This window comes from Python bivittatus, unplaced genomic scaffold, assembly GCF_059951505.1.
Source record: "Python bivittatus isolate LINGU-HERP-01145 unplaced genomic scaffold, Pbiv_v1 ctg000080_np1212, whole genome shotgun sequence".
Classification (NCBI taxonomy): Eukaryota; Metazoa; Chordata; class Lepidosauria; order Squamata; family Pythonidae; genus Python; species Python bivittatus.
The window spans coordinates 2933910-2952405 of NW_028277035.1; the positions used below are offsets into that span (position 1 = coordinate 2933910).

Genomic DNA, 18496 nt, shown 5'->3' on the forward strand with positions numbered 1-18496 from the left:
TTTTGTTCATGTGACACTGCAATGGGCAGAACTTCGAGGACTGGTTGTAAGTCCCTTCACTCAGCACCGTCATAACTTCAAATGGTCGCTAAACGAATGGTTGTAACTCAAGGACTACCTGTATATGTAATTTTTCCCTACATGATATATATCCCTTGAGGAAGATTTGTGATGCCACATGTTTTAAATTGGATAGCTCATGCTGTTTAAATATGGAGTTTGTGATTCATTTGTAAGGCAACTAATATGCCCAACGTAAATATGTACAAATATGCTAGATATTGACTGGAAAAGCCTTTCTCAATCTTTTTTACCCTGGGGGAAACCTTGAAATAATTTTCAGGTCTCAGGGAACCCTTGCATAAAAATCGCAAAAACCATGAAAACTTCACAATACAATTCATTTCTAACCTACACAATCCACAATGTTTACAACAACAGCAAAGGAGCAGGCCAACAGCTGAGTCACAGTGCATAAAAATTCTCATCAAAAAAGAAAACAATGTTGTTGTTGTTTAATCATAATCTCTCATGGAATCCCTGGCAACCTCTCACAGAACCCTAGTTGAGAAAGGGTAGTAACACAGTAGTTATGGACTCCATACCTGGCAATGGTTCATGAGTTCCCAACTGACGTAGAGGCACAATGAAAGCATGTAACCCATGACATTTGTTCTGGGTATAAAGCTGAGCCAAAACAATGGCATAGTTTGATGTCTTACCCACTGCAAGAAGGGGAAAAAAATAAAAGAAAATTTAGCAAGTAAAAGTTGATTTGTATAGTCCAAGAAACATGTTGTCCACTAAGACAATAGCCCACACAAAACAAACAGGCTCAAACGTTGTAGGTTCTGTAATACGGAAACACTTCCTTTTATTCCCAAACTGAAATGAAATAGAAGGAATAAAGAATAAGCAGAATTACTGAATAAGGAATATGTAGAATTAGTGAAACAGAAGGATTTATTTCTGTCTGACATCTATAATGTTTAGGCTAATAAAACTACTCTTAATTTTATTCTGTTGATTCTAAAGCCTAATTAGCCCTTAAACAAGAACCAATATTTTTTACTCATACTTTCTATATACGGAAATATTACACAGCCAAAGTTGTATTTTAAAAAATATCAATAGTTAATTGACTTCATATTTAAAAAGTCTGAAAGAAGAAAACAGCTCTTCCTTTAGCTTTAATCCTTTAACAATACACTTACATCCACCTGGCCACCACTTAATAGAAGTCACAGTTGGACTGTTAAGGATGAATTCTTGGGTAGCAGGATCATAGGTGGCTGTGGTTTCCAGTCCCCGGAGATGGGTTCCTGTAGGCAGATAGCATATCTTATTTCAACAGTTGCAGAGTTCAGCGCAAATATACAGAATTAGATTTATTTCAATGAACTTCATTAGCAATGCAGACACAGACAATGCAAATAAGAAAAAAAACGACTGTAAATGTACATTGACATAATGGAAAATAGCACACACATTACAAGACAGATAGATGTATGAAACAGTGGATGCATGCCTAATTGCAGTATTAATATAAGAATGCTGTCAAATTGCTATATTATTGTGCACCTTCTTTGTCTTATTTGTCACTACAGTATGCATGCAAATATATATTTTAGATATCTGACAAGGTAAATTAAAGAGTCCCATGATAATTCTTTTCCAAAGAAGCTTTAGGGTAAAAATGATTTTTTCTCTAAATCCAGATATTGTCTTGCACAACAGTCTTTAGAACCAGGCTAAAGTTTTCAACATCTGCTTCTGCAATGTTTTTCAATCACAGATCTTCAAATTTGTTTTCTTCCTCCTGCAGCCATCATCAACATCCCAGTTGCAGTTGGACACCCAGAATTTTCAAACTGTAAGTTCGAAGTGGACACTTTTTTTCTTTTAAGACCATCTTGCATTCATATAGGTTTTGTGGATTTAGAGAACATGGTAGCAGTTTTGATTTTTGGAGCAAAAGACATTTAATGTGTCTTTAGCTCTTTGTTCAGAATATGAACCAGTTTTGGAGCAAGGTGGAAAGCTGTATCTTTGATAAATTACACTACAAATTAGAGTAACTGCTTTATTTCCCCAGGGTTTCTATCTCTTAATTGTACATAATTTTTAAATATGAATACTGTCTTGAATATACAAATATGGACCTATGGTAAATGCTAGAGCTACACATGAATTTTGGATGTCTATCACATTCATCTTCAGTTTCTCTCTTCCATAAGATTGGCAGAACAGTTTACTTCAGAGGTTATCTGAAGGTACAGAAAAGTCTACCGAAGAGAAATTATTTCAGGTGGTCTTGCAAAAGTTATTGTTATATTTAGAGGTAATAAAATGACTGAGAAACCAAGATGTTTCCCAGAAAACTTATGAATGTATAAGTTAATGACATAATTAATCAGGGCCAGTAGGAAAGATACCTCTCTGAAATCTTTTAAAAATGTACCTTAATTTGAAAGTGATTGCATAAAAACAGATAGACCACTCTTGCTCAGGAGCATTTGCTAATTATTGTGTTCAAATCAAATCAAAGTTTATTGATTAGCCCTAAGGCCTTATCAAAATAACAATTAAACAATAAATAATTAATAAAACTCTTTACAAAAGTAATATAACAAACAGATTAAATAAAACATGAATAAAAATAGAGTAATAAGTATAAGTAGGTATACATGTAAGTGAAAATACAAATCATATTTCATATCACCTTCTCGGCCTGTTGGCTAAGATCAAGTGTAGTATCTGCTAATTATTGTGTTTCAGGTTTACTATCTTTCTTAAGCACAAAAAAAAAATGCCAAGCATACGACATTCAGGAATCAAGGGAAAATGTGCTTTGACTCCTTAGTAATGCCATCTTTTAAACAAATATGCTGTCTTTGTACCTTCAGAAGCCTCTGCCTCTACGTCCATCTGAACAGTTTATTCTTCTTAGAAGAGAAGCCTGTAGCTGTCAACTGGACAGCCAGAAGGACTAGGCTATTAAGAAACAGAGCCCATGCCTTTTGCAAAAGCTAGACTACCCTTGCAAATAAGACTTGAAAGTACTGTACCATGTCCCATCTCTGTCTGGGCATATGTGCCAATGATCTCCAAGTTCCAAGCAGGCATGAAGAAGCGATCCTGCTGTTCTTGGGTTGCCTGGGTTAGCAATGTGGGCAGGAACATGCCCAGGTGGAGGTCCAAAGGCTCAGGCCGTCCATGATGAAGACAGCTGTAAAGAAATGCCGGGGAAGGGAATGTGAAGGGGTATTATCGGTTGAAGCAGGTGAGATTAGAGATGCAGATTGGAGGGGGAAGACAAAAATAATGTAATAAATCAGAATGAAGCAAGCATACTTATCAAAGCACCATTCTTTTCCCAGAGTGAAAATCCCTGGCAAGAGCTACAGAACCTATGCCAATCCAAAGGACAGAAGATATTTTGTTTGATCACAAAAGAAGAACTTCTGGTTTCATATGATTAATAAAAGGCAGTATTATTCCAGAAATTCTAGTGAGTCTTTCTGTTCCCTGGAAACATATTGAAAATAAACAAACAGAGAATATAAATATTAGCTTCTGTCCATTAATTGATAAAGGAACAAATCAGATAACAATATTCCACAATGAAATCAAAGCAATAAAACTTCATCCAATTCAAATTTTTGGGAGGGAGGGAAATTACTCAAAAGCTTTTATTCAAAGCCAGCCTATACAGTGGTACCTCTAGTTACGAACTTAATCCGTTCTGTGACTCTAGTTGCAACTCGAGTTGGTCGCAACTCGAGGTAAATTTTCCCATAAGGTTCAATGTAAATACGGTTAATCCATTCCGCCCTCCAAATTTGGTCGCACCATGAGGCAAATTTCCCCATAAGGTTCAATGTAAATATGGCTAATCCGCCCTCCGAATTTGGTCGCACCACGAGGCAAATTTCCCCCATAAGGTTCAATGTAAATACATACGGTTAAACAGTTCTGAAACATATGCATTTTATTTTTAAACCACAAAAACATGAAAATAGTCGAGATGGTCGACTTCGCCATCTTGTACTCCAAGGCCAGATCAGTCACACGAATACCACAATCGTGCTTTTCTATAATGTCCTTCTTAAGTTCGATTGTCACTTTTTTCTTCAAAGCCTTATTCTTGCCAAGCCTGCTCTGCATTTTCTTTGGAGCCATGCTGACAAGCACACCAAACACCTTCCAAACGCCACAAAACACACCACAAGCCTCACCGAACGTCTCCTTGCTACCACGATCTCTCCCACAGGAAGCCGCAACCGCGTGGCAGCAGGGAAAATGGCTGCAGATCCGGTTTGTAACTTGAGGCGGAGTTCGCAAGTCGAGGTAAATTTTTGGGGCCGGAGCTGGTCGTATCTCGAAAAATTCGTAAGGAGGGGCGTTCGTAACTCGAGGTACCACTGTATTACAATTATCCTCTTCCTTATGTTGCTTCATTCTGTAACATTTCTATTGTTTTAAATGATCTTTCAAAGGTACTTCTGGGAAGAAAAGGGTGGTGCTCTGAATCAGCAATTAAAGCTAGTGAGCCTGTTCATAGCTTTGTACCAAATGTCACTCCTTATAAGGGAAGAACCATCACCAAAAGCTCCCCAAATCAGCAAAACATGCTTTCTAATGATAATCAAATAAGCACATTCAAATAGCATTCTTTTTAATCAAGGTGATAACATTTTATATTTATGATATCCTTAAGCCAACATTCCTCTCAACACAACCTTGAGTCTGGGGCATCTTTAACCTGTTACAGTACTTGCACTTATATGGGTTACTGTGCCAAGTCATCCTTGATGCAAATCTATCATGAACTCTCCAGATGGCCTTAAGCATACCATCAGCAACTTGGGGATACTAATGGCCTAGTTTATAGGTTTACTGTTCTGTGGACTAAAATAATGAATTGGAAGTACTCTGAACATTTGAAGAGTTATTTATTTACACATGCATTCTGCTTTTCCACTGTGAAGTAGTTCACAGCCCTTTGCTCACAAAATCTTTTGGCAGCAGGGGTATGAAACAAAGAGAGACAGAGGTGCTGTAATCCCCTCATTCTGAGCTGGTGTGACAACAGATGTTGAAAGGGACTCAAGAACAACCAGTAGGTTTGCCAAGTTTCACATCCTCACTTCAAAGTAAGAAAATGGAAAAGGCTATCAGTAAATTATCAAAAGGTTTATCTCAGGTGTCCAGAATTCTAAGGCCCACGATAAAATATTCCACTTATTAAATATAAAATAGCAAACATAGCTGTTGCTGTGGGAATATCAATATGCTTGCTACCAACATGTTGGAGTAGTGGAGATTTCTGCTCAGCCAAGATTTCAAACTACCCTTTATTACAAATATCTCAGGACATATAAAATTGCACATAAGGTATCTCATACTAATGAATGTGGAACAACTATGTATATAAATCATATTATGTTAGCAAGAGACTGTATGGCATTTACATTAAAGCCAAAATAATCCAGTATTCTCAATTATCTACAGCAGTTTTGCAGAACAGTGATAAACAATTTTAAAACTTTAAAAAAGATACCTAGGGAGTAACAGAAACATGATATAGTATACCACTAACAGCATATCTTTGTAATTAAAAGCCAAATAGTATTAAAAAAAACAAGAAAATAGCATCACCAGATGATAATTGTCATCTATGAATAGGAGAGAAGATTGAAATCAATTTTAGGTAGCAATGCTCAATATGATCATTTATAGCCAGGACAAGCAAGTTTCGATGGCTGAGAGCTACACTGATAAGGTTAACCGTGTGTAAAATTTAATTTAAGAAAGCAAACAAATGCAGAAAGCAAAACAAAGTACAAAACATTTACAGCCATGATAGTCTGCCATCCGTTTGCAGCAGCAGAATCCCTAAAGAGTTTGAAGCGTACAGAATGGTGGCTTTGGCGCTATTAATGGCTCATGAACAACTCAATCCTGATGCAGTTAGTTCTAAAACACAGTGCTGCTGGGATCCTATTTTTCATCCACCTTTATTGAAGCCGTTGGAGCTCTGTCCTTCTCCTGGAAACAGGAGAGAAAAAAATGGGAGGCAGACTGCAGTAGCAAGATGTCAGAAGGTTTACACTTGCTGTCTGCATCCTAAAGCTGCATCCTCAATAGCAGTGTTTCTCAACCTTGGCACGTTTAAGCTGGCTGGGGAGTTCTGGGAGTTGAAGTCCACCCATCTTAAACTTGCCAAGGTTGAGAAACACTGCTCAGTAACTGCCTTATACCAAATTAGACCCCTATCAGTTCCCTTGACTGAAAATTGTCAACACTGGCTGGCAGAAGCTCTCCAAGATATTTCATCAGTGAGTAAACCTGGAATCTTCTGAGTTCCAGAACCCTACCACTGAGCTCTTAGAAGATCTTTTCTGCCAGGGCTTATATCAGCTGGATATCTCTTAAAGTAAGTAGAATAGTTATTTTACATGCACCATTGACGAATGCCAAGCCAGCCTTAGTCAGGTTTGTTATTTTAAGTAGCACCTTCATTATATTACAGTTCAGCCAGAGCAACTTATCCAAACAGGAAATCCTGACACACCTATGCAACCAAGTTATCAGCATGACCCATTTATCATAAATATATGGATTAGTTGACAGAATACCAATATTACACACTGACACATGGAAATAAGCATACAGCATGCAGAAAACAAAACACAAACCCCAATACTGCTGTGATCAAGGTTCGAAACAGAAGCAACAATATTTTGCTTATTCATACAAACTAATATAAAGTAAGAAAAAAAAGAAAGAAAGAAATCAAAGAGGAAGCTAAAAGTGCAAGAAAGGGGACAAAAAGTAAAAGAAAAATAGAAAGGAAAGAAACAAGGTACAAAGAAGTAGCTTCCGATCTTTATAGCAGTTATAGGTACAATTATACATTTACCTCTTACTCTACGGCTACAACATAACTCTCTTCTTTCTATAATCTCTTCTGTCTAATAATCAAAACCATAAATCTTAAGTTCATTTTTTTCTGTTCCACACAAAAAGTCTATGAAGGGTTTAATATTGTGTTTATTCATATGGTGTTCCACTTGCTTATTCGTAGGCTGTTCCATTCAGATAAACTGCTTGTGGCGTGCAATTGTTACATTCAAGTGGTGATGGTTGGATGCTGAGATGCACAGCAGCCATAGATTTTTCAAGAGGTATCAGTGGAGTCACGATTTAACCAAACAAGCCATTCTATGCTTGCATCATTCTCCAGAATTGATTGCAGACAGCACATCTGGAAACCAGAGCCTTTCCCTTTTCATTCAGCCACATTCATGTCTTCGTTACAGTGCAGCATACTAATCGAGTTCTTCATTTTTGTTAAATTTGAGACGACACAAAAACTAGAACGTTTTCAAAAGAACACTATTACTTTATGTAGGAGCATTAGCTAAATGAAAAAAGAAGCCATGTATTTTCTTGATATGGATTTCAGTTCTGTTTGATCCCGTATTAAATAATTTTCTGATAGTTCATCACATTGAGCTGCTCAGTTCAACAAATATTTATGAATGCTAGTCCTATTTCTTGCCTCTTCAATGAAGATAAAGACTTAGGAACCAAAACTTTCATTTTTTCCAGATTGGCTTAGGTGAAGCATATTTGAAATAAGTAGATTCCAATCTAAAATGGCCAGGATAATAGTAAATGAACTTTTACCGCAAACATGTACTATAATGAAGGCAGCAACCCAAGATTGTCTCCTCTCTCCTTTATTTCTGGAATAAAAAACTTGGTGGTATATGTTCCAAGGAAGGTGTTTTTCCAAAACATTTATTGCAGAATATTATTACAGTCAACTCATCCGCCCAAAGGCATTAGATCAAATTACCCATTGTTGATGTACTGTATTCCATATGCAAATCATACAGGGCCATACCAATTAGGCATGCACAGTAGCAGTTCATTTGGGTTCATTTATGCTACCATCATACTTACGTGTGTGTCTTGTTTAATAACTGCCTAACGTTAGAGAAAACTTCAGGCTGGCAGAAAAAAATTGCTCATGCTGACACTTAAGAATATGATTTACAAAAATCCAAAGCAAAGAATGTAAAACCCACAAAGAGCTTTTACACTGTGTTTGGACTCTTAACACCCCAATTGCATATACCCCTCCAACAGCCCCCGTGAGCACATGCAATTTGGTCCAGGACTGCGTTTTTGCGCTCCATCTCTAAACCCGCTGCCAGCCAGACCTGAAGAAGACTGCACTGGAATACCCGTATATCTCTGAAAAGGACTAACCGTGCCCCATTTCCGTCTGAGCGTAGGTGCCGATTATCTGGAAGCGGGAGGCCAGAGGCAGCCACTTCTTTTTCTGGGCATCAGTGCATTGGTTCTGTAAGGTGGGTACAAACATGCTGATGTGCACATCAACAGGTGCAATGCTTTTGCCCAGGCATGGTCTGGGGGAGAGAGAGATGGTAGGTCAGGTCACAGCCATTACTTTACCCGGTTCCAAGGGTCTTTGCTCCATTTGTATACAGACATGTAGACAGATGTTGTTCACACAGGCTTCTTTTAATTCTTTCAGTTTTAAAGATACTAGAAACGATACCACAAAAGCTATCCCTGAATTGCTATAACCTGGGACAAAGTTCCACAAAACATACAATATAGTCATACTTAAAACTTATATTAACAACCCCCCCATTGGCAGCAATGCTGTATGCTTAAGTGAATAAGACATTTGTTTGTAAGCTTCTTTCAAAGCAAATGCTTAAGAGCTTGTAAATTGTATTTCCTCTCCCAACATTCCCACCTCAACATTCAGATCTATACCATATTTTGGAACATAGCTGGCACACATTAGATAGTTGTGCCTTCTAACTTCATTAACACTGGATTCCTTTTATTCTTTCCAACCCCAAAGGAATATTGGAAATACTGTAAATTATATAAATATATTCAGGACTCTTTGTGTCTGTCAACAGATAACGCTCTGAAAAGACAATGGAATGAGAGAAGCTGCCAAAAATACAATTGGGTTTGAAAATGGGTTTGAACTGGCTGGGGGCAGTGGAAACAAAATCCAGAAAAATCCTGCAGTGCATCCCTATGCAAAAGGCAATTGGGCACCCGCTCAGAATGCTGCTGACTGCCCCATTCCAACTCTTCCTCCTCTTTCCCTCTTGGTCACGTGACCCAGAATGGACCACATGGAGGTTGCTCATGCCTTCCATACACCCAAACATGCACAAAGGCATCACGAGGGAAGAGCAGAAACACACAAAGAGAAAATACACACATACCTGCCCCAGTTAGACTCCTAGAGACATGCACACAGCTGTGCACACAGAGGCAATGCATATGCACATACCCTGATGTGTTCTTACAGCAAAAGCGTACATGCAGACTCAGACAATACACATTACTTTGTTACACGGAAGAAAATACCACTGGTAAAGAGGATGGAAGGAATTCCAGAAGCCATGCTTGCATGCCTTTCCCTCCCTTGGTTAATTTTAATTTAGAGCTGTGGACGCATTAGGGAAACTGGTGCCAACAGTTACCGAGGGGTCTCACACTGCTCCTCTTCCCATCAAGGTAAAGAAAATCTCAAGCCAACCTTGACTCCTAGTGACTACTTGGACATACCATGCCGTTTTCTGGGTATTGCCTCAGCCTCCTTTGGGGATGTTTGACTTCCCCATCTAGTCTACAGCCCTGCAATTTCCTGACAGTCTCTTATCCAAGTACTAATCAGATTTCCTTAAAACAGTGTTTAAGCTGTTTCTGTTACTTCTAGTTAGTTTAACCTATGGACAGCCATAACATTTAAGCACTTCCAATGGCTGCATTTATACACAAAACTAAGCTATACACCACAGTTGGTCCACATAATAGGCCAAAACAAAAGGTATGGCTCAGCATGATGTGTGACCCCAGCCACTGTTATGATGATTTCAAGTAAGCCTTATCAGGTAGAGAGTTGCTGAAAGTGGGATAGAAGAAGGACGTTTAAATAATCATGAACATAGATAGGTCATATATCTACAGCTTGTCTTGTGCCAACTGTAGGTATCCTCTCTATTAAAAGACAGAATATATTCATTGGTGCTAATTTCCCCCTGAGGCTAGTTTTTGGAACTTCAAAACAACATTGCCCTTGCTTAAAAGAATAGGTTTCTCCACAAGGTTCTTCCAGGCATTGCTGAATCACAAAAGGGAGAGACCCTAAAATAGACAAATGAGGACTGAGCATCCTTGGTAAGCATGGAAAACTGGGCAGGAGGCAAATAAAATGGAGTAATATAGAGGAGGGCATGGTTGACAGAAATGGTGAAAGGGCACATTTCAACAGGTTGTTGTAGATTCCATATATCATGACTAATAACAGCCATGGAATATATACTCCATATTGTATAATATAGCTTGGATACCTTCATTCGTTCAGGAAGTTTATATAGTTCCTGAATGTTTTCTAAATCATTGGTGAAAGAGACATGGAATTCATGATAAAGGTATCAAATTAAAGTCTGGGCTTTGATCAGATAAACAATTTAATATATTCAAGTTGCTGGCAGAAAGTATATCAACCACGTTTTCTAACAGTTCCGATACACGTGCACATGCATGCACACTTTCAGAGAGGTGTTGATACTTATGACCTACAAAAATAGGAATGTCAACTTGGATATCTTCTAGAGCAGCTAACACAATACAAATCCCATAATGTCCAAGCCATTCCCTAAATAAAAAAAATTATTTGGTGAAAATCTGTTATGTTTCACCTTCCTGAGAAACCATCAGGAGCTACCACAACATTTTTAAGATTCTGCAGCAGATCCAAAAGAACTCTGGAAAAGATGACTATGAATTAGGTTCTACAGGCATTGATTTTTCTAAATTACTGGCCTAATTATGGATTACAAGTGCCTAATGTGGAATACAAATTGAACAAATGCTCCTCAAAAAAGAAAAAAATTCTTTCATTATTTAAAAAAATTAAAACAAGATATAATTTGCCTACAAGAGAAGAATTTATTTCAGCAGGACCTAAAAAAATTAATGGAGTTGCGTTATATATTAACTCTCAACTAAAACCAGAACTTGTATTGACTGATGAGCATGGCAGATTTGTTGGAGAGAAAATAGAATTACATGGGATTAAAACCATGGTCTTGGGAATTTACATCCCAAATGAGGATAAAGGATTTTTTTTTTAATAAACACCTGACAAGTCTTTCTTATGAAAATTGGTGTTTGATGGGAGATTGGAATGGAGTGGTTTCTCCACAATTAGATAGAATATCAAAAAAGAATATTAAAATTACTCGAGGTAAATTTTCAAAGGCTTTTTTTGGATTTGATGGACAATTTAGTCCTAGTGGACATAGGAGACATAGGAGACAGAAAAATAGTAATTCCAGAGATCTTTTTCAAGAATACGTATGATTTGGACCTCAAAAAATTTGGCTACTAAGATTTCTAAAGTTGAGATTTTACCAAAGGCTTTTTCTGACCATAATCCTGTGAGCTTCATTTTTAAAAGGAAATCTATTTTCAGATGGAGATTAAATGAAACGTTATTATGAAAAGAGTTAATAGTGGAAGACTGCAAAAAGAAATTAACAGAATCCTTTGAAAACAATTTAAATAAAGGCACTGATTTAAGAATGGTTTGGGATACAAGTAAAGCTTTTATTAGAGGCTATTTGATACAACCTAATACTGAATTTAAAAAGAAGACTCAAGAGAAAACATAGGCTATTTTGGATGAGATAAGTAGAAAAGAGGAAGAATTTTAAAAATTGCCAGGAAAGACAAGTATTTCACATCAAATTAATTTTTTACAGCCAACAGTTTGCTGTATAGATGTTAACAATAAGAGAAATGAAAATAAAGATGAACTATACTAAGCAAAAGAATTTTGAATTTGCGAACAAACCAGGGAAATGGTTAGCATATAAATTAAGAAAAGACAAAGAAAAGAAGATGATTCTGAAACTTCAAGAGGGAGATACTGTATTAACAGATAATGTGGCTATACAAAAATATTTTTAACAGTATTATTCTAACTTATATAAAAGACATGATATTCCCTTGGAAAAAACAGGTGATTATTTAAAAACACAAAATTTACCAAGGCTTACAGAAAACCAAAGACAGATTATGAATGGACCTATAACAATAAGGGAAGTTTCTGAAGCTATAAAAAAGATTAAGCCAGGAAAACTACCAGGATCAGGGCCAGGTTCTTATTATAAATATTTGGGGGATGAACTTCTACAATCCTTCCAAAATATGATGAATTCTATACTATAGGAAGAAAGATTAATATAGCATTAATACCTAAAGACGGGCTTACTTACTACATGATTACCGCAGCAAGACTTCTTTATGCACAATTCTGGAAAACCCAGACATTACCAACAATACAAGAATGGTTGTTAAAACTGATGGAAATGGCAGAAAATGATAAACTGACTTGCTTATTAAAAGAAAACTCAAATAATTATTACGTTAAAGAATGGAAACCATTGATGGACTATTTGCAAAATGCAGGTGGGGTGAAGCTTACATGGGGATTTGAAGATTAGATTATAAATGTAATTGCGATATGTTTTGACAAAGAATTATTCCTACTTAATGCATTAAAAACTAGCACTTATGATACTCTTATTATTCCTAAGACCAGAGATAAATTGGAAGTTATCTATTTTTCTTTTTCTTTTACTTTATCTCACTTTTTCTTTTCCTTTTCTTTATAGTTTGTATTTTCAATTTTCTTTTTCATTTCTAACTTTTAACTTTGTAACTTTAACATTCCAATAAAATACTATTAAAAAAAATACCTAAAGAGGGGCAAAATCTAACAAGAAATTATAAACCAATGTCATTATTGAATAATGATTATAAGTTGTTTACAGCAATTTTAGCAGACAGATTGAAAATAATTCTGCAAGTTTATTTATGAAGATCAATGCAGATTTTTACAACAATTAGCATCTGTTGATTGTTGGGCTAAGCTGTATTATGCATCCAAGACAACTTGAGTATCTTTTGGAATGGGTTCTACTGCTATTTAATCACTCTATATTCTTTTAGCACTTTGCATATGCTCAGGAGCACATCCTTTAACAAGGACTCTGGCTGAATTCAAATATCCAATAAAGTATTAGTGGATACTTTCCAATACTTGTAATAGCAAATAGAACTAAGAACAGCACTGCAATGACCTCTAATTCCATTTGACAAATGGACTCACTATCAGAATAGTTATCAGCACTTCAATTATTTCTTATTCTGCTGAGCAGCTCTTGAAATTCAGTCCTGAGGTTTTTCTACAAGACATCAAGAGCTATTGCAGGCAACTAGAAAAACTGCCACGGCTTTGTGAAGCTGGAAACTTTTATCTTTCCACCTACTGTTTCTTTAAATTTCTGTAAGAGGAATTTTCATTGCAAGAAAATGTATTCATGCACACATAACTCGGTTATGAATAGGTTTCTTTCTTTCCTTGTTTATTCTGAGTGAACACTGCTATCTTAGTTTTTTTAATCAAGGAGAAACCTTTAAGGGCAGGTGGAGTAAAAATGAGCAGGAAGAGGACAGAAGAAATCTTTGACTGTTAAAGCCACCCTCTCAGTTACAATGCATTGTACAAAACCAGCATAGTATTTTAGCTGTTGTGGGAACAGTTTGAAGACCTTGTGATGCAACAGCCAAAATCTACTTTTTCTGCATAATCTGGTGGCTGTAACACAAAGCCCTGAAGGCATTTACCAGCCAATCACTTTATCTTGGTGTGAAAAAGCACAGGTATAATCTTCTGAGAAGCTGTTCACTGACCACCTGAATCAGTGGACTCAACAAGTGACCTAGCCATGCAACCTTTATACAGAGTTAATCTTGGCATAATAATAATAATACAAATCAGATCTGCTCTATATTGTGCTGCAACATAGGAACCATCTAGTTAGTCATTCTCTTAACAGAGCCTTCTGGCCACAAAAACCTGTCAGACCAGCTGTTCACACTATCACATAATGTGCATGTGCATGTGTACTTATAGGCCAGTGTTTCTCAATCTCAGCAGCTTTAAGATGTGTGGACTTCAACTTCAGCATGCTGGCTAGGGAATTCTGGGTGTTGAAGTCCACACATCTTAAAGATGATGAGGTTGAGAAACACTTTTATAGGCAGAACTGCATTATATTACTTACAGAATTTTTCCTTCAAAACACAGTAGTTACCACTTTGCTGGATCTAATCCAATTTGCTGTTACCAACAGTACACAAGCAGGTAGCGCCAGAAGGACACACAGCTACTTGTGGACAAACTTTGCCTCCTGTTCTTTCCTACCAGTATTTGTTATTAAGGCATACTGCTACGAAATACAGAAGAAGCTATCAATGTAAAGTAACACTCCAGGAACATGGGGCATTTATTTAGTTATTTATTTGTTTGTTCATTTGTTTATTAAATTTATCTCTGCCCATCTCCCCCTAATTGGAGACTCGGGGCGGCTCACAAAATCCATTAAAACAATAAATATATAAAACATAAAAACTATACAAAACATTACCAAACAAGAAAAAGTCCAAGAGGCTGATGGTTACCGGAGCTGCAGACAACAGGCCTCTAAGGGGCTGGCCATCTCCACACTTCCCTCCCCACCCCAGGCCAAGTGGCAGGGCCAGGTCTTCAGATCTCCCCAGAAGGCCAGGAGTGAAGGGGCCAATCTCATCTTCAAGGGCAAGATATTCCAAAAGGCGGGGGCTACAGCAAAGAAGGCCCGCCTTCTGGACCCCGCTAATGGGAGCTCTTTTACCAGGGGGGGGTCCGAAGCATGCCCTCCCTGTGTGATCGGGTGGGATGGGATGAAGTCATGGGGAAGAGGTGGTCCCTCAGGTAACCTGGTCCCATGCCATGTAGGGCTTTAAAGGTGATAACCAACACCTTGAATTGGACCTGGAAGCAAACTGGAACCCAATGCAGCTCGCGGAGCAATGGGCCCTTCTTGGGGCTCCAAAAATAGCCTGCACGGCTGCATTCTGGACCAGCTGTAGCTTCTGGATACTCTTCAAGGGTAGCCCCATGTAGAGCGCATTGCAGTAGTCTATCTGGGAGATAACAAGGGCATGAGTGACTGTTTGAAGGGCATCCCAATCCAGGAAAGGGCATAACTGATGCACAACCTGAAGTTGTGCAAAAGCCCTCCTGGCCACGGCTGCTACCTGCTCTTTGAGCAGGAGCCATGAGTCCAGGAGGACCCCCAAATTACACAATGGGTCTCTCTGGGGCAGTGCTACCTCATCCAGCACCAAAGATGACCAAGTCCCGGATACAGAGGAGCCATTAACCCACAGCCACTCCATCTTACCAGGGTTCAGCTGAAGCCTGTTGTTCCCCATCCAGATCCTTACAGCCTTCAGGCACCGTGAAAGGGCAGTCACGGCATCACTTACCTCACCTGGGATGGAGATGTATAATTGAGTATCATCCGCATATTGAAGATACCTCATCCCATGATGGCAGATGATCTCGCCCAGCGGTTTCATGTAGATGTTAAAAAGGAGTGGAGAGAGAACCGAACCCTGTGGCACCCCACAAAGGAGGGGCCGAGGATGGGACCTCTCACTCCCTATCACCACCGATTGGAATCGGCCCTGGAGAAAGGAGGTGAACCAGCACGAAACCGTGCCGCCCACCCCCAATTCCCTAAGCCGCTCCAAAAGGATACCGTGGTCAATGGTTTTGAAAGCCGCTGAGAGATCAAGGAGAGTGAGGATGGTCGCACTTCCACCATCCCGCTCCTGCCAGAGATCATCCATAAGCGCGACCAATGCCATTTCCATTCCATAACCGGGCCTGAAACCTGACTGAAAAGGGTCCAGACAATCCATTTCCTCCAGAATCCTTTGGAGCTGTGACACCACCACTTTCCAACCACCTTCCCCAAAAAGGGGAGGTAGGAGACTGGATGAAAATTGTCCAGTACAGTGGGACCCAGGGAAGGTTTCTTGAGGAGGGGGTGCACCAACACCTCCTTAAAGGCAACCAGGAACACTCCCTCCTGCAAGGATGTATTAACCAACACCTGGATCCAACCACGTGTCACCTCCTGAGCTGCTTTCACCAGCCAGGAGGGGCATGGGTCAAGATGGCAAGTGGTGGCCTTCACAGTCCAAAGGATCCTGTCCACTTCCTCAGGATCAACAGGATCAAACTGTTCCCAGATAACTGGGTAAGAACAATCCCCTGGTATTTCTCCAGACCCTGCCCCATGCTTGGAGTCTAACTTGGAATGAATCTGAGCGATTTTATCCTGCAGATGCTCCGAAAATTCCTCCACGCAGCCCTGCAAATGAATCACCAAATCCCCCTTACCAAGGAGGGATCTACTGATCCCAAACAGGGCCGCCGGGCAGCATTCTGCGGACACGATAAGGGCGGAGAAGTAGTAGCGCTTCGCTGATCTTATCGCCACAATGTAGGCCTTAATAGCAGCTCTAATCTGTGTTTGGTTGGATTCGGTCTTTGTCTTCCTCCAGCGACACTCTAGAGGTCTCTGAACCCTCTTCAGAACCCTCAACTCCTCCGTGAACCATGGGGAGTATCGGGGCCAATGTGGCAAGAGAGGTCGCATAGGTGTGATCCTATCCAAGGCCCCGGCCGCCTCTCTATTCCAGGCAGCAGCCAAGGCCTCCGCTGGACCGTGCAGCAGAATTGGCAAACAATCCTGAACCCCTACCACAAATTTCCAGGGACATACCCTGTATGAAAAAAGTAGCATCAAGATTTGTCTATTCAGTAAGTTCTTTACCTAAGAAAAGATAATGTGGTAAGTATTTATATTCCACTTATCTTGATTTATTTTCAGTGCAGGCCTGATTATTATGTCATTTTTATCAACAAATAACAAAAGGAATAGCATCTCACTCTGACCTTCCACTAGTTAGCTTCAACCTTACCTTTGGAAAACTCTGTAGGAAAATGTCAGGGTAAACCTAAATGTGGGATTAAGAAATGGAGTGGTAGTCCAGATCAGAAAGATATGAATGCTAAAAGAATTGAGCTTGCTAAATGTCACACTCAGATCTGCTTGCATTACAGAAAGACAGCTGTGCCAGTGACAGAATGAGACGTTCAGCAATTGCGCTGAAGTTTGGAATAGTAGCACTGCTGTATCATATCAAAGTCATCTGGTCCAAAGATCTGTTTCCAATAGTGGTGTATCAGAAACTTCTAAAAAGATCACAAGCAGGGACTAGACCATTCTATTTCATCTGCTTGTTCCCAGCCCCAGAAGCACTAGACATGCTGCCTCTAGACATAATGTTTACATGCATTTATACCTATGGCCCTATATTCCACTCATTTTGTTGATCTGGGAGAAATAAAATCAATAAACACATCTGATCTTTATTTATTGAGTGAAAGCACACTTCTCTTGCTTAACTTGGGTGATGTCAGTCTTCCTAGAATTTCCAGCCAGCTTAATCTGAACTGAAGAAAGTCAATGTATTGTCTAAGGCTTTCACGGCCAGCATACGATGGCTGGTGTGGGTCTTCCGGGCTGTGTGGCCGTGTTCTTGAAGTTTTGTTTCCTAATGTTTCGCCAGCACCTGTGACCGGCATCTTCAGAGTGCAGGAGCACAGGCAGGAGCAGTTCTCTCTGTGCTCCTGTCTGTGCTCCTGCACTCTGAAGATGCCGGTCACAGGTGCTGGCGAAACGTTAGGAAACAAAACTTCAAGAACACGGCCACACAGCCCGGAAGACCCACACCAGCCATGAAGAAAGTCAGTTAATCTTAATCTTCCATTAAGGACTGGCATACACCAGCTTTACAGCATAATCCTACATTTATTCTGTAGTCAGCTCCACTGGGTCAACGGTACTTATTCCCTGTTTGAGATGGGACTATATTAACTCAATGGCTCAAGGCAGGAAGATAGGAATTGCAGAAAGTGACCGTGCCAAGCTCCCAGCTAACTTTAAATGGCCTGGTTTTTCAACTCCCCAAACCACCTAAATCATGCATTAAAGAGAAAGAAGGCTCAATTTTATCTTCATTACTAAACTTTGCATTTTAAATATTGCAGTTTTAAGAGAAATACAAAGGCAAGCTCAGGAATAATGAAAAAGTCAGATAGTAATGTCCCTGTTTGGCTATCTAACACAGTGCCTTTTGCAGACAAGAACAGTCTGCTATCAAAACAACCACACAAAACTGAGCTCCAACCACAGGATTTTTGCCCCATTTATTGAACATCAGCACATTGTGTGACAGTTACACAGCAAAGAGGCATTGCTCAATAAATAGATAAATAGAAATATATTTATCTGGCTCATGTCCCATTTTTCTATGTATTTCACAAGGCAGCTCACAATAGTTTAAAAAATGCCATTTAGAACATAATGGTGCCACTAATTCAATTAAAAATCAATTAATGATTAAAAGCTTGGTGAAAGAAATATGGTTTTGCCATTTTTCTTTAAACCAGGAG

General features: G+C 39.0%; 1 protein-coding gene and 1 pseudogene across 5 annotated transcripts in view; one reads left to right on the plus strand and one right to left on the minus strand.

Moving 5' to 3' along the window:
• The window catches only part of ACOX1 (acyl-CoA oxidase 1), a 38993-nt gene that overhangs the window by 16962 nt on the left and 3535 nt on the right, over positions 1-18496 (minus strand). For 2 of the 5 annotated variants that reach the window (XM_088133378.1, XM_088133376.1), the window contains exons 3-5: positions 3069-3229; positions 1215-1322; positions 606-725 (exon numbers count right to left, since the gene is read on the minus strand). In XM_088133378.1, coding sequence (XP_087989504.1) covers positions 606-725; positions 1215-1322; positions 3069-3229 — 389 coding nt within the window. Of the gene's footprint in view, positions 1-605; positions 726-1214; positions 1323-3068; positions 3230-8283; positions 8445-18496 lie in introns of those variants that run through there. The other 3 variants (XM_088133379.1, XM_088133377.1, XM_088133380.1) reach the window with 2 other exon arrangements.
• LOC112541797 (U2 spliceosomal RNA) lies at positions 2719-2792 on the plus strand (annotated as a pseudogene).